Here is a 17,366-nt window from a genome sequence, read left to right as displayed (position 1 = left end):
CAAATTCTCCATTATCATAATTTAGCTGCTAATATTCCAATAATGATTGAAAAAAACATTTTTACCGGATTTTTTGAAATTACTCAAACAAATTTTATTGATACTATTGTAGAATCTATTAATCATTTTAAACAATTATTAATTGATGCAGTTAGATCTGAGTATCAGGGTCAAGCAAATGCGTAAGTGATGTTTTTAATTTTGGATAATTTTTTTAATTTAATAACTTTCAGAATAAAATTCCACTATTTATTTTACATTAGAACTGAAGGAGAATATAAAATGATTGCCGATAAAGCCTTGAGTATACCCACAAACACTTCAGCATTGATGGAATTGGTAGATTTTATTAAGAAAGCTGAAGAAACATCTTTAAAAATTTTAGAAAATAATTTAAACGAAATAATTGCAAAAATAATTTTTTTATCTGATTTTTGGATTTTAAATGATGCTGAAATACGGGTTGTAGATGAAGTGTTCAAATGGTATCATAAGATGCCAAAAATTCTGGAAGAAAATCGTAATATAGTAGAAATGAAAACACATGAACTTCAAGAAGTACTGAAGATCCGTTATCAGAAGTTTCAAGAAGAATTGGACTCGTATTCAAAACAAGTTGAGGAAATTCAATACTGGGGTGATGTTGATGAAGTCTTCAGATATCAAAAGAAGGCTCAGAACTTGGAGAACAGATTAATTAATGCGATGGAGAAGATTGAAAAGTTTAATGAAGAGGAGATAGCTTTTGGATGGGAAAGAACTCAATATCCAATGAGAAAAACTATCACAGGTGCACATCTAACTTATGTGGACTTTTTTTTTTAACTTTAAGTGCTTAGAAACATTAATGACACAGCAATCTATTTCATTGAAACTCATTTCTTTGTTAAAGATCGATTGATGCCCTATAAAAAATTTTTTGATGCAACATGTGATTTCTTGGTGAAGTATGAAAAATGGATGGGGTCATTTATAGGTTCTTATGATCCTGAAACAATTGAAGAAGACGTTAATAATACTTATCGTACTTTGTATAAGCTTGAGAAATCATTTACTGAATCAGATACCAAATTTTTAGCATCAATTATTTTACAAAAGATAGAGGATTTTAAAAATGATATTCCTGTAATCATGACCTTGGGTAATCCTGGCATGAAACTTAGACATTGGAATCAAGTATCTGCAATAATTGGAATTCCCATTAAAGTTGATGGAGATTTAACTCTAAGCAAAGTTTTGAAAATGGAACTTGGAGAGTATATCAATCAGTTTGGAGGAATTGCGGAAGCAGCAATGAAGGAAAGTAATTTGGAAAAGGGGTTGACTAAGATGCAGAAAGATTGGGAGGATATGAGTTTTACTGTCAATCCTTATAAGGATACTGGGTCTTTTGTCATTGCTAATGTTGATGATATTCAACTTATGCTTGATGATCATATCACTAAAACTACAACAATGAAAAATTCAGTATACATAAAACCATTTGAAACTGAAATATTGTAAGTTTTATTTTTACAAACAAAAAAAATTATAATACATGGTGTTGATAAGATTATGAAAGGGTAATATAGATGTGAATTTGTTGTTTTAATTTTTTTCAAGAAAATGGGAGAGTAAATTATATCTACTACAAGATATTTTGGATATATGGTTAACTGTTCAAGGAGCTTGGATGTATTTGGAGCCAATATTTACATCACCAGATATTCAGCTACAAATTCCAGAAGAAGGGAAACGATTTAGTGCTGTTGATAAAACTTGGCGGGATATTATGAAAGCTGTATCAGCCGATCCAAAAGTTATGACTGTCGTGGAAATTGATAAAATGTTAGAAAGATTGAAAAAGAGTTTGGGAATGCTTGATACTGTTCAGAAAGGTCTCAATGATTACTTAGAAAAGAAGAGATTATTTTTCCCTAGATTTTTTTTCCTATCTAATGATGAACTTCTTGAAATTTTATCTGAAACTAAAAATCCAACCAGGTAAAATATAACAATAATTCAAATAATGTCATTGCCGATAATTTTTAAGATAAAAATTCAATTAATAAATTTACTTAATCTTTTTTATATTTATTTTAAGAGTTCAACCGCACTTGAAGAAGTATTTCGAAGGCATCGCATCTCTGTTATTCGACGAAGAACTTAAGATTGAAAAGATAAAGTCAACAGAAGGAGAAATAGTAGATTTAGTCGACGTGATTGCAACGTCTGCTGCTCGAGGACAAGTGGAGAAATGGTTGTTAGAACTTGAAGAAGACATGAAGAAAAGCGTACGACAAGTGATAAAATTAGCCATCGCTGATTATTTAAAAAAAGAAAGAATTGTTTGGGTTTTATTATGGCCTGGACAAGCAATTCTTTGTGTAAGTCAATTGTACTGGACGCAACAGATCGAAAAAGCGATGTTTAATCATGTTGATGGTTTGAAGAAATACTTGGATCAGTGCCAAAATGAATTAAATGATATCATTCTTATTATTAGAGGACACTTATCTAAACAAAACCGTATTACTTTAGGTATTTTGTTAATTTATTTCCAAATATTAAATTTTTTCAAAAATTGTGTTGATTTATTGAATATTTCATTTGCAGAAGCTCTGGTAACTTTAGATGTTCATGGAAAAGACGTTTTAATGCAGTTATGGAAAAATAAAGTCACTAAAAATGTAGATTTTCAATGGTTAAGTCAACTAAGATATTATTGGCAGGTAAATGAATTTATTTTTTATTCATGACTAAGAATACATCGCGTGCTTTTCATCACTTTTCAATTTTTATTCTTTTATATTTCAGGATCACAATCTTTTCATTTACATGATAAACTCAAACCTAGTATACGGCTATGAATACTTAGGAAACTCTTCTCGTCTCGTAATAACTCCATTGACCGATCGATGCTACCGAACTCTATTTGGAGCCCTCAGTCTTCATTTAGGAGGTGCTCCGGAGGGTCCAGCTGGAACAGGAAAAACAGAGACAACAAAAGATTTAGCGAAAGCCGTAGCAAAACAATGCATTGTTTTCAATTGTTCTGAAGGTCTTGATTACATTGCTTTAGGCAAATTCTTCAAAGGTTTAGCATCTTGTGGAGCTTGGTCATGCTTTGATGAGTTCAACCGAATTGACCTCGAAGTTTTGTCCGTCGTAGCCCAACAAATTTTAACAATTCAACGTGGAATTAATGCTGGAATAGATACACTAGTATTTGAAGGAACTGAAATTACTTTAAACCCTACATGTGCAGTTTTTATAACAATGAATCCAGGATATGCTGGAAGATCTGAATTACCGGATAACTTGAAAGCTCTTTTCCGATCTGTTGCTATGATGGTACCAGATTATGCTTTGATTGCTGAAAATACATTGTACTCATTTGGATTCTACAATGGACGACCGTTAGCAGTTAAAATAGTTACAGCTTACAAACTATGTTCTGAACAATTAAGCAGTCAAAGTCATTATGATTATGGAATGCGTGCCGTGAAGTCAGTTCTAATAGCAGCAGGCAATTTAAAATTAAAATATCCTAATGAGTCAGAAGATGTGATAATATTAAGAAGCATCAAAGATGTTAATTTACCAAAATTTTTAACTCATGACATTCCTCTGTTTCAAGGAATTATTTCAGATTTATTTCCAAATGTCAAACTACCGAATTCAGACTATTCTCAGTTGAATGATGCCATTGAAAATGCTTGTAATTCATTGAATTTGGAATGTACTTTAGTATTTCTAGAAAAAGTACAACAGATTTACGAAATGATGATCGTAAGACATGGACTTATGATCGTTGGACAGCCATTTGCTGGTAAAACTTCAGCTTACAGAGTTTTAGCTCGGGCTCTTGGGATTCTTGAAGAAAAAGGTTTGAATGAGCATCAAGTTGAAATAAAAGTCATCAATCCAAAAGCCATCACTTTGGGGCAATTGTATGGTAACTTTGACCCGGTATCTCACGAGTGGACCGATGGAATTTTAGCGACAATGTATCGACAATTTGCGACGTCTCCCAACCAAAATCGAAAATGGCTTATATTTGATGGTCCTGTTGATGCGATATGGATTGAAAATTTGAATACAGTGTTGGACGATAATAAAAAACTCTGTTTGATGTCGGGAGAAATTATTCAGCTAGCTCCGACTACCAATTTAATTTTCGAACCAATGGATCTTGAAGCAGCATCTCCAGCTACAGTTTCAAGATGTGGAATGATTTATATGGAACCCCAGGCACTAGGCTGGAAGCCATTACTTCAATCGTGGATGAAGACTTTACCTGGAAGTTTAAGTGAACATGTGAAAAATCATTTAAAAAATTTATTCTTCAGATTCTGTACAGCTTTATTACATTTGATACGACAATGTGGAGTACAGGTAAATATGAGTGAAATTAATTTCACAGTTATATGAAATAATAAATTTTGTGATCCAGGTTATAATTTACATGTCTGATGCTAATTTAATTTCATCAACAATGAACCTCATGGATTACTTCATGGATGATTTCAGAGATGAATCAAAAATAAAGAATATCTCAGACCTGGAGATACGTGCTCAAGTAGAAGTAAAGTATCTGAAAAATTAGTACAAATTAATTCAACAGTGGTTCTATCATTAAATTAATTAATAACATCATTTAGGGTTCTTTCTTCTTCGCCAGTATTTGGGCAATGGGTGGAACTCTTACTTCGTTATACCGTCCATGGTTTAATGACCTTTTTAGAGCTTTACTTTCGCACGAACTGCCAACAGCCGTTAAAGAAAGGTTTAAGTTACCTCCAGACATTATAAATCCTCAGAAAGCATACGTGACATTGTTACCAACGTTGGGACTCGTGTTCGACTATAAATTTATCAAAGAAGGTAAAGGAAAATGGATTTCTTGGTCAGAAGATCTTTCCAATTTACCTCCGATTCCGAAAGACATTTCCGTTAATCAAATCATCGTCAATACAACGGAAACTGTAAGATATTTCCATTTATTTAAACTCTTAGTGAATTATCAGAAATCAGTTTTACTTGTGGGACCCACGGGAACTGGAAAATCTGTTTATGTCACAGAATATTTGCTCAAGAAATCAAATCCGATTATTTATAAACCTCTTTTTCTAACGTTTTCCGCTCAAACTACCGCCAATCAAGTCCAGGATATTATCATGAATAAACTTGATAAGAGAAAAAAAGGTGTTTATGGAGCACAGCCAGGAAAACATTGGATTATTTTCGTCGACGATGTTTCTATGCCGGTAAAAGAAGAATTCGGTGCTCAACCGCCTATCGAACTGCTTCGACAATGGCTTGATCATGGAATTTGGTATGATCGAAAAGAATTGATACCAATTCAATTAATAGATACGCAATTAATTTGTGCAATGAACTCACCTTCAAGTGGTAAAGATGTTACAGCAAGATTTAAAAGACATTTTTTCACCCTTGGATTTTGTGAATTCGAAGACAATACTATGATTACGATTTTTTCTAAAATTATGAATTGGCATTTGGAGTCTAGAGGGTTTGGAAATCAGTTTCTTGGTGTTATTAATCAAATTGTTCTAGCTACTTTAGACATTTATAAAGAAAGTGTAAAATTCTTACTACCAATACCTAAGAAATCACATTATTTGTTTAATCTTCGTGATTTTTCCAAAGTTATTCAAGGAGTTTTATTGTCACGACCTGAATCAATTAAAAGTGTGGTAAGTAATCGTTTAATTGGAATTCAAAATTCACTAGTCACTTGAAATTAATTTTATTAGGGTTCTATGAAGAGGCTATGGGTTCATGAAGTTTTAAGAGTTTTTGGAGATCGTTTAATTGATGTACATGATACTGATTGGTTGATAGAACAAATTAGAGGAACACTGTTGAATCGAATGGTAGAAAATATGGATGAATTGTTGAACGACTTGAAAACATCTTCAGAAGAGAAGGTATATAAAATATTTATTTTAATCTACATAATATTTTATATTGCAGTTAAGTTCATGAGATTTATATTTATGTAATTAATTTTACATTTCTTAATGCTAATTTAATTCTCACCTTATATATAAAACTCATTAATATTTAGTTAACTGAAAGGCACTTGAGAAATCTAATCTACTGTGATTTCCAAAATCCTCTTATTGATAAAAGGTTTTACACTGAAGTGATAAATCTAGATCATCTCACCCAAATCGTCGTAGAATATTTGAATGAGTTCAACTCAATATCAAAGACTCCAATGAATCTTGTTCTCTTCAGGTATGAAATTGTAAGAAGATATTTCTTTAATACATTTTATTTAGTTAGTTTATAAATAGAAAATATTTATTTTATTTACATTAAAACAATATAAATACTCACAAGTTTAATTTATTAAGTAGAATTATTTGTTTTTGTTCCGACGTCGTCAACTTATTACTAAGAAAACATTTCTAGGTAAGAGTAGTAATAATATAAAGCAATTAATTATGTTAGACACATTGTTGATTATTCGAATAAATATTGAAATAAAAATTCTATTGTTAATTTACAAAGAGTCTGCAGAAACCAATATTAAATGTGATATTGAGAATATTAAATGATAAATGTTATGTGCAAGCGAAATACATTAAACAAACTTACCGTGAATAATACAGCACGATAAACATGATATTCAAATAAAACCTATTTAATTACTTGTAATTGATGACCAAATGTAAAATAATAAATATATTTTCCAGGTTTGCATTGGAGCATTTATCAAAAATCAGTCGGATTTTAATGCAACCCCGAAGCCACGCCCTCCTAGTGGGTATCGGAGGTTCAGGGAGGCAATCATTGACTCGGTTAGCTTCTCATATTTCTGATTATGAACTTTTTCAAGTTCAAATTACTCAACAATACGGAGTTAATGAATGGCATGAAGATCTCAAGAATATTGTGAGAAAAACAGCTGCATCTGATTTACATACAACGTTTCTTTTTTCTGATGTTCAAATAAAACAAGAGTCTTTTCTTGAAGACATCAGCAACCTAATGAACTCTGGAGAGGTTCCGAATTTATTTAAAACTGATGAAAAAGTTGAGATATGCGAGAAAATGAGAATACTTGATAGACAAAGAGAAAAATCAATGCAGACTGATGGTAGTCCTGTTGCATTGTTCAACTTTTTTGTCCAAGTAGTCAGAGAACAACTACACATTGTCATGGCAATGTCGCCTATGGGAGATAACTTTAGAAACCGCATCAGGGAATTCCCTGCGTTAGTTAATTGCTGCACCATTGATTGGTTTCAACCCTGGCCTAAAGATGCGCTCTTAGCTGTTGCCACCAAGTATCTTGGAGACGTTGAACTCCTTGGAGAGGAATTAAACTCTTGCATCAAAATGTGTCAATACTTTCATACGTCAACCGAGGAATTATCGAATGAATTTTTCTTGAGATCTAGAAGGTATTTGTAGAGACCTTTGAAGTCTATTTTAAAACTTTAATTCCCTTTTTTTTTTTCATAAAGTTATGTTTTTATAAAGTAATCATAAAAACACATCAGACAAGTTCGTTATTCTATTAACAATCTAAAAAAAAATTTTAAATAAAACTTTTTGATTAATCTTTATTAGTTTTATCGTTAAAAAAAAATATATATAAGTTCAAATTGAATAAAATATTATTCTGCTTCGATATCTTTTATCATGTAATATATGACGAGAATATGTTTTATTTCGATAGTAACCGTACAAAATTCATGTTGAAGGTATATAAAGTAACGTATGATCCTGTAATAGCATCTATTTTTATGAAAAGGGATTTAAAGAATGAAATGAATTATTGGTGAATGATTCATCTTTATTTTTATAATAATAGTATTTAATAATCATAAAATACAGGTGGTTTTTATTACGTGTTGATACCCATAATAGAAATTTTGGGGTATAGGTGTATTAAAAAATGAATAATAGTAGATTGATGATTTGCTATAATATTTTTATTATTTTCTCATATGGTCGTACATAATATTTTATACTCCTAATGTTCATGTCATATCATGCGGATCTGAATAAATACTTTAACATGACATTTAAATTATTCTATCATAAAGATAAATGTTTTTATAATGATGGAAAAATAAATTTGAAAAAGGGAAACTTTTATTATTTAAATTATTTGAAATGAGTAATTCATTTAATTACTTTCCCATTAAAATAATCATTATAGATTTTGAATAATTTGAATGAAAATCATTTTTTTTTTTAGGTATAATTATGTCACTCCAACTTCATATTTAGAGTTGATCAACACTTTCAAATATCTTTTGACTCAAAAAAGGTCACAAGTGCTTGAGGGAAAACGCAGATATGAAATAGGGTTGAACAAACTCGATTCCACTCATAAACAAGTGGAGAAAATGCAAAGAACTTTGGTAGCTCTTCAACCGAAATTAATTGAAGCGGCTAAAGATGTTGAAAAGATGGTAGAAAGTGTGGAGAAGGAGAGTGAAGAAGTTTCTGCTATTGAGCAAGTTGTCAAAGCTGATGAAGAAGCAGCTATGGTAAAATACTTTGAATTCTGTTATCATGATATATAAGATACTGAAGTGGTATTTTATTAAAATAAATACCAGCTTGAATTTTATCTATAGAATGTAATATTTTTTAATAATATTAATAAGTAATATACAAAAATAAATTTTTGCAGCTTGTAGCATCAACAGCTGAAGGAATTCGTCAAGAATGTAATACAGATTTAGAATCAGTACTTCCAATTTTAAATATGGCAAACTCTGCATTAAATACTTTAACTTCTCAAGATATTCAAATAGTAAAAACGATGAAGAGTCCACCGGCAGGGGTGAAGTTAGTTATGGAGGCAATTTGTATCTTGAAAGATGTGAAACCAGACCGAGTTCAAGGAGAAGGTGGAAGAATGATTGATGATTACTGGAAACCATCTCTTCGTGTTCTCAGTGATATAAAATTTCTTGAATCTTTATTACTATTTGACAAAGATAATATTTCTGATAAAATAATGACAAAAATTCGAAAAAATATCTTGACAAATCCCGATTTTGATCCGGATAAAATTAGAAATGCTTCCACAGCCTGTGAAGGCTTATGTAAGTGGGTAATTGCTCTTTCTGAGTATGATAAAGTGGCAAAAATAGTTGAACCGAAAAAAAATGCATTGGCTAAAGCTGAAGAGGAATATGATGCATCAATGGCAGCTTTAGAAATAAAACGAAACCAATTAAAAGAAGTTCAGAGTAAATTGGAAAGATTAACCGATTTATTAAACAGAAGGAAGGCTGAGTATCAGGTAATGATGGACGAAGTCGAAGAGTGTAAAGTAAAACTTCAACGTGCTGAAGAATTAATAGGAGGGTTAGGTGGAGAACAAGTACGATGGAGTGAGGAAGCACAAGCTCTCGGTGAAATATATTTCCAACTCACTGGAGACATCTTGATATCTTCCGGAATAGTAGCTTATCTAGGGGTCTTCCCAATGCAATATCGGCAAGTTCAAGTTGACAATTGGTTAAAGCTCGCTAGAGGATTGAAGCTTTTCTGCTCTAAAGACTTTCAGCTTAGTCAAGTCCTTGGAGATCAAGTTCTCATTCGATCCTGGACCATTTCTGGCCTTCCTAGTGATCTATTCTCCATCGACAATGGAATTATAGTATCGAAATCCCAACGCTGGCCACTTTTGATTGATCCTCAAGGCCAGGCCAATAAATGGCTGAAAAATATGGAAAAAGAGAATGCAATTCATGTCATCAGGTACAAAAAACTACCTTTCTTATTGAAATGATATGCAATAATGATTTAAAATTTATTTCATTGCATAAATATCTAAACTTTATTTGATAAAAACATTTATCGACATTTTTTTCAAATATGAGCTTAATGTCATCTTGGATTTACTGTATTTTAAAATTTTGAAATGATGGATTCGTAATCAGTGACCTAAAAACTCTCGGATCAATGAAATAAAAAATATCGAGTGTACTAAAAAAAAAATATTTTTGGAATATTTAATTTAAAATATTTTTATTACACCAAAAACAAATAATTACAATAATTTTAAATCATGTTTCATATTCATAAAAAATTTAATTATATTTTTTCTTTAATGTTTTTTCTCTTGTTTTTTTCATGCATTTTAATTCATCACATCAGACTAAATCAAAGCAATTACATCCGTGTATTGGAAAATGCTATTCAATTTGGACAACCAGTTTTACTAGAGAATGTTGGGGAAACGTTGGATGCCGTTCTGGAACCTTTATTACTAAAACAAAAGTTTAAATCTTCGGGTGGACTTTGTATCAAACTTGGTGATTCAATTATAGAATACAATGATCATTTTAGACTTTATATTACTACCAAGTTAAGCAATCCTCATTATTTACCAGAGGTTACAGTAAAAGTAACCCTAGTAAATTTCATGATTACACCCGACGGTTTGGAAGATCAATTATTAGGAATTGTTGTTGCTAAAGAAAGGCCTGATTTAGAAGCTGAAAAGAATCAATTGATACTCCAAGGAGCAGCTAATAAAAAGTACTTTATTAATTCAATTCCTCTAATTATTATTCTTTTTTACACAAATTGATTTCATCGAATATTTATTTATATTTATTATTATAGAATTTTAAAAGAAATCGAAGATAAAATTCTTGAAATTTTATCAACTTCAGAAGCCAATATTTTAGATGATCAAACAGCAATTTCTGTTTTAAGTTCATCAAAAACTCTTTCAAATGAAATAGAGGCAAAACAAACTACCGCTGAAGTTACTGAAAAATCTATAGATGCTGTTAGAAGTAAATACACTCCAATAGCTTCCCATAGCACAACTTTATTTTTTACATTAGGTATTTATTTACTTCAATTTAATGATAGTATTATTAAATCATTCTTGTACTTATTGTTTAAAATTCCTTTTTAGTTTCATTATCAAATATTGATCCAATGTATCAGTATTCTTTATTATGGTTTGTTAATCTGTTCAAAACAACAATAGATAAAACTCCAATTGTTGAAGACATTAATCAACGTCTAAAAGACCTTACTAATGCTTTTACTTACTCTTTATACGTCAACATCTGTCGTTCTCTGTTTGAAAAAGATAAACTTTTATTCTCTCTTCTGCTAACAATTAATTTAATGAACAAAAGCAGAGAAATTTCTATGATCCAGTGGATGTTTTTCCTCACCGGTGGAGTTGGATTGAAGAATACTGATAAAAAACCTGCAGAATGGATGTCTTCTAACTCCTGGGATCAACTTTGCAGGCTTAATGACATTCCTGGCTTTACTGTACGATAAAAAAAGATTTACTTCTATTATCAATGTTCTATAGATTTTTGCAAATTAAAAAGAAGCAGTTTTATTACAATTTTATTTAACAGTATCAAAATATTATTGTTAATGTTTGAATATTTATGTTATGATTTGATTATTCAAAATTCTATGGCTGGAGAATCTGTGAGAAATTGAAGTGAATGATGTTATACAAGTAACTACAGTATTCTCCGCTTTTGAGAATAAACCATACCTTGAAATTCTCATTCAATATGGAATTAGTCTATCGTTGGGCGATAGAGAAGCTCGAGAAGTTATAATGTATTCAAACATTAATACATATTTATAAATATTTCGTTTTACAATTGAATTCAATTCATAAAGCGTCATTATTTTTATGATTCAATTAATCATTGTCACAAATTAAATGCTCGCTTTTTATTTTCTTTTCCATTTAATACAGTTTATATTTTCTTTTTTAGAAAATTAAAAAGAGTTTTATTAAAAATATTGATCAATGGAAGCTAATATTTGATCATAAGGAGCCACAGTTTGAAGAATTTCCTGAACCTTTTAATAGATTGAATTTTTTCGAGAAAATGTTGATCTTACGATGCTTAAGACCTGATCAAATAATTCCATCAGTTCGGATTTTGATAGAAGGTAATATAAGAAAATATTATTTTCAAATTAATGTTTGATTATTGAAAGAATAAATATTATTTTAATATTCATTTTTCAGACAAATTAGGGAAAAAATTTATTGAACCACCCCCGTTTAACCTTTCATCATGTTTTGTTGATTCCTTTTGCTGTATTCCTATGATATTTATTTTAACACCTGGGGCGGATCCTACGGCTCTTTTATTAAAGTTCGCTGACGATCAAGGGTTCGGAGCCTCCAGACTCTTTTCTCTATCACTGGGGCAAGGTCAAGGTACTTTGGCTACCAGTTTGATTGATGAAGGAGTTAAGAATGGAACATGGGTTGTGTTGCAGAATTGTCATCTTGCCAAAAGCTGGATGCCGGTCCTTGAAAAAGTATCTCATAAACATTTTTACTACCTTTAAACGTTCAATGTCAGAGCAAAACCAGATAATTCTACTTCTGAACATTTGTAGAGTAAATACTAGTTGCTTTCTATGATAAAAAAAATATAAATAAAACTAAATGATGCCAAAAGTAGAATTATTTACTATTGATCTGACATATTTACTATTTTGTCTAACAATTAGTTTCAATATTATTTGATTGATTACAGATTTGTGAAGACTTTACCCCTCAAAATGTTCATCCAGATTTCCGATTGTGGCTTACGAGTTACCCTTCAGAACATTTTCCTATAAGCGTTCTTCAAAATGGAATTAAGATAACTAACGAACCACCTAAGGGCTTACGATCAAATATTTTGCGATCCTTTAATCAGGTTTGTTATAAAACAATCCTCTAAATCATCAAATAGATTGCTTTTAATAAAATACTAATGTACTTACACTGAATTATTTCATTTAAATATAATTAATATTATTTATTTATTCATATTCATTTTTATAAAACAATAGTTATATTTCAATGATTAATAATCATGTTTTTTTAAATTAGTCATTGATGATAACTAAAAAAAATTTACTGTGCAGTTAATTAACAAGGAATTTTATAATTAATACGACTTGTCGGCGTAAATAATTACCGCACACTCTGCTTTCGAAAAAAATCAATAAAAAGCTATTCTTGTTCGTTGGTGAATTCCATCATCGTTTAAATTAAAACAATCAAGAAGAATAAAAAATTTTCAATATACATATAAATTAAAGCATTGTGTATCAATAAAGAATTATTTTAACTACACAATGTCGACTTTAAATTAAAAGATAAAAAATATTATTCAAGTTGAAATATTAATAATATATTTTATAGAATATTATCAAGTTATTTTGATTTGCCATCGAGTAAAATATATTTAAAAAAAAAAAAAATGGATAAAAGCTTCTCATTAGTTTTTATATTGAAAGGATCATCTTTTATGTCACTTCTCAAGTTACAATTTCTCTTTAAATACAATTTAATAAGGTTTTTATTCAATTCCAGGATCCAATTAGTGACTTAGAATTTTTCAATAGTTCAAGACAAAAAGATGTACTGAAGAGAATGTTATTTTCTCTATGTTTCTTTCATGCAATTGTACAAGAAAGAAGAAAATTCGGCCCAATTGGTTGGAATAATCCATACGAATTCAATGAGACGGACCTGCGAGTTAGTGCACTTCAACTCAAGATCTTCTTGGATCAATACGAGGACGTGCAATATGAAGCACTAAAGTACCTTACAGGTTGATAAAAATGATAATTTATTAAAACGAAATTCAATAGTTTCTATGATGACATTAAAAATGAAATACTTGAAAAAAAGGAAAGAAATATTGAATTAATAAATTTTATTTTGATAAAAGAAGATCATTTAATAAATTATTTGTAGGAGAATGTAATTATGGAGGACGAGTTACAGACGAATGGGATCGTCGGACATTAAATACTATTCTTGAAGGATTTTATTGCAAAGAGGTCGTAGAAGATCCAAACTATTTATTCGACTCGTCTGGTCAATATTACGTTCCAAGAGCATCAGATCATGATGAGTATCTAGAATACGTGAGGAATTTACCAATGTATACAAAACCCTATGTGTTTGGAATGAATGACAATGCTGATATTATCAAGAATCAGCAAGAAACAGAGTTAATGTTGTCATCTATCCTAATAACTCAGGTAATGTTGATGAAATATCTGAGCATAGTCCACATTGCAGTTCCCAAGTAAAAAATTATCTGTCATATTTTATCATACTTTCTTATTCATAAGTATTTTTTTATGTTTTTCGTGCTCCTAGGAGCTGGAGGTAAGTTTAAAGAAGGAATATTTATAGTAAAACCTCTGAAAAAAAATTAATTATAGTAACTTTTTTATGTTAAAAGCTTCCTAAAGATTACTGGAACAAGGTAAAGTATGCAGTAATTAATAATAAATTAATTGAAAGAGTTTTTCTTAATAAAATTGACAGGATACTTCTCAAGAATCTGAAGGAGATGGCGAGAGTTCTGAGAAAATAGTTTTCAACGTTGCAACTGACATTTTATTGAAGTTGCCAAAGGATTTCAACTTGAATGAAGCCATAAAGAAATATCCTACAACTTACGAACAAAGTATGAACACGGTTCTTGTTCAAGAAATGGAAAGATTCAATAAACTACTTGAGACAATACGAAATAGTCTGCAAACTACTCAGAAAGCAATTAAAGGTAATTTTATTATTTTTATGTAGATGTATGTTGGGTTGAACAAGTTGAAAATGACTTGATATCAGCAATCACAACATTGCTTGATGGCTTCAATTATTGTAAAACAGATTAGCACAATTCATTATTTTATTTATTTAGAAAAAAAATTTTCAACATCACTTTGTTATGATTAACTGATTTATAAATAAAAGTAATCTATTTTCAGGTTTGACCGTGATGAATTCTGAGTTGGAGGAAATTTTTTCTTCTATAATTACTGGAAAAATTCCCACCCTCTGGAAGAAATGCTCGTATCCATCATTAAAACCACTTGGGAGTTATATTCAAGATTTTTTACAGCGATTAAAGTTTTTCAAGGTATTAAAATATTTTTAAAAAACCATCGGGAATATGTTAAAGCAGCTTTCAAGTGTCGAGATGATGGGTTTTAATGGAAAGATTATGTTTTTATGCAGAAATGGTATTTAAATGGCCCACCAACATCATTCTGGATCTCGGGATTTTTTTTCACTCAAGCATTTCTCACGGGAGCACGACAAAATTATGCTAGAAAATATTCCATTCCAATTGATTTGTTGATATACGATTTTATTCCATTAAAAGGAGATAAATTTTCACTTCCACCTGCTGATGGAGTTTATGTTTATGGCCTATATCTAGATGGTGCAAGGTTCAATATGATAACGATGAAGCTTGATGAATCTTATCCTAAAGTGCTTTACGATATTGTCCCACATGTAAGTAATTGATATTAATTTAATGAGTTATGGGATTAAACAAGAACTCAAATCGAAATAATTTGGCAATAAAAATAATATATAGATAAATAGTATATCATTTGTATCTAAATATCATTCTTCCATGAGTTTAGATTCATAACTATTTTCATCTATCATTGATTCTAATAAAAATTAAATAAAAGCCATATTATTTTCTAATGAAAAAAAAAACGATTTTGTTAAATATAAAAAAGTTTTTATAAATTATTGATGCAGTATGGTAAATACAATATTCAATATAAATATTGATGAATTAAAAATATATTGGAGTCGTTGATTCTTTTTGAATATCAAAAAAGTGAATCGCTTGAAAAAGAAATTATTTTGAGAAATAACAACCAATTTCACCAGAAAAAAAACAAAAAACAATTATTTTGTTTCCATACATATATTTTAGTAAAAACGAAGTTTATAATTAAAAAGTTTACTCTTTGAAATTCGTTTGTTTAACAAAAATTCAATTATCCTCAATAACAAAAAAGTTATTTGAAAATAATCACAGTTTCCTATTGTTTATTTTGTTAAATCCTCGAATTTCTATGCATTTCAATGTATGTACTCCAAAGTATTGACAAAAATTTCAACATTTATATAATTGTATTAAATTTTAATTAACATCATCGAGTTTTTATTTATATTTTTTCAATTTAATTGTTTCTATCACATTATTATGTACCCTATCCTGTCTTTAATTAATTTTCAAACACTTATGATCATTTATTATTCAAGTATTCAATCATCAACTGTTCAAATGATTGTCTATCAAAATTATCATGCTATTAAATTTCTTTTGCAGCTCTGGTTGATGCCAACTAAACGCAAAGCCTTGATCAAGAAATCAGTATACTCATGTCCAGTTTATAAAACAAGTGAACGTCGAGGAATATTATCAACAACTGGACATTCAACAAATTTTGTAATTACGATGACTCTACCAACAGACAAACCAGAACGTCATTGGATTCTTCAAGGTGTAGCGATGCTTTGCCAGCTGTCTGAGTGAGCTTTAATCGTCGAGTTAAATGACGTCAATATGAGGTAAGTATTAAGTTAAATGATGACTGAGGGTTTTAAATGTTGGGAAAATTATAGACAGTTGTATCTCGATGATGGATCATGGTGATGCTGCAGCTGACGCAGATGTCGGTAGATCGAATAAGCGTCCAGATGAGGACTTGATAGAGGGTACAGGCGAAAGATATATATATATATTTATATATATATGAGATAGAGGTGGAATCATCGCTCGACATCCGGGACACAAGGGGAGGAATAAGCGAGAGGGAAAGAGATGCAAAGGGGATGAAGTTCAGCCTGGTGGCGGCACCCTGTCTACTCGGACCGAGATCGCCGGAGGCTCGTTGCCTAGCGACGTCGTATTGATCTCTCTCCTAGTCCGTATCTCGGGCTTTTCCCCACGCCCACTAGCATCTCTATCATTTTCCTCTACTTCAACTCTCGTTTCTTCATTGAAATATACATTCCTATACGTGTCAATATTACCTATTGTTTATCATTGCCAACACACTAGTCATCATTTGACCTATTTCGTTACAGACTTTCACTTTTCAATACATCAATTATTCATGCCTTTTTTTATCATCTCTAATCGGGTCAGTTTCAATTTTAAATCAAATTTCTTCATCAAAAATTTATACCTTTCTCTGTATCTTGTTCAATTGCAATGCATCAAACTTTATTCACTATTAGAAAATCAATCATCACTTTAATTAAAAATTTAATTTTGGCATAAGTCTATTGAACTATTGATGACATTTAGATCAAAGCCAGTACCATGGTCTGTTTCAGTTATTAAAATTTTCAAATATATGAATTGAGTCAAGTGCTTGATTGAAATTCTAGATGATTGATATTAATTGTTGAACAAAAGAGCTTACTAATTGGCCAATGTCTCCATTTGATGGCAATTTTAACAGAATGTTTAAAATGTAAGGAAAAAAAAAAACTGAAACTGAGCGCCGTGGCTTTGAATAATGTACAAGTGTTGTTATATATATGGAGT

The 17,366-nt window shown here is 30.3% G+C and overlaps 1 protein-coding gene across 1 annotated transcript; it reads left to right on the top strand.

Moving 5' to 3' along the window:
- Positions 1 to 27: 27 nt before the first annotated feature.
- On the top strand, positions 28 to 16,346 carry LOC118069395 (dynein heavy chain 7, axonemal-like). Its single transcript, XM_035087472.1, has 26 exons — positions 28 to 182; positions 264 to 790; positions 893 to 1,499; positions 1,603 to 1,983; positions 2,084 to 2,520; positions 2,596 to 2,711; positions 2,797 to 4,377; positions 4,436 to 4,567; positions 4,644 to 5,699; positions 5,760 to 5,933; positions 6,074 to 6,246; positions 6,708 to 7,418; positions 8,222 to 8,516; positions 8,663 to 9,741; positions 10,141 to 10,524; positions 10,612 to 10,838; positions 10,913 to 11,283; positions 11,751 to 11,931; positions 12,011 to 12,309; positions 12,531 to 12,695; positions 13,358 to 13,598; positions 13,745 to 14,034; positions 14,327 to 14,564; positions 14,770 to 14,921; positions 15,020 to 15,301; positions 16,140 to 16,346. Exons 1-26 carry the CDS (start codon positions 43 to 45, stop codon positions 16,344 to 16,346), a joined length of 10,446 nt encoding a protein of 3,481 aa, XP_034943363.1. The 5' UTR covers positions 28 to 42.
- The last annotated feature ends 1,020 nt before the right edge of the window (positions 16,347 to 17,366 follow it).

Source organism: Chelonus insularis, unplaced genomic scaffold (genome assembly GCF_013357705.1).
Source record: "Chelonus insularis isolate UGA/USDA-ARS -01 unplaced genomic scaffold, ASM1335770v1 contig_408_pilon, whole genome shotgun sequence".
Classification (NCBI taxonomy): Eukaryota; Metazoa; Arthropoda; class Insecta; order Hymenoptera; family Braconidae; genus Chelonus; species Chelonus insularis.
This window is presented reverse-complemented; position numbering and strand designations above follow the sequence as displayed.

What these genes read in the sequence shown, in the direction of transcription:
- LOC118069395 (XM_035087472.1), top strand. Translation starts at nt 43, where the DNA reads ATGATTGAAAAAAACATTTTTACCGGATTTTTTGAAATTACTCAAACA. An exon ending in CCATTTGAAACTGAAATATT is followed by an intron (nt 1,500 to 1,602) that starts GTAAGTTTTATT and finishes ATTTTTTTCAAG; the next exon opens with AAAATGGGAGAGTAAATTAT. An exon ending in TACTCAGAAAGCAATTAAAG is followed by an intron (nt 14,565 to 14,769) that starts GTAATTTTATTA and finishes ATCTATTTTCAG; the next exon opens with GTTTGACCGTGATGAATTCT.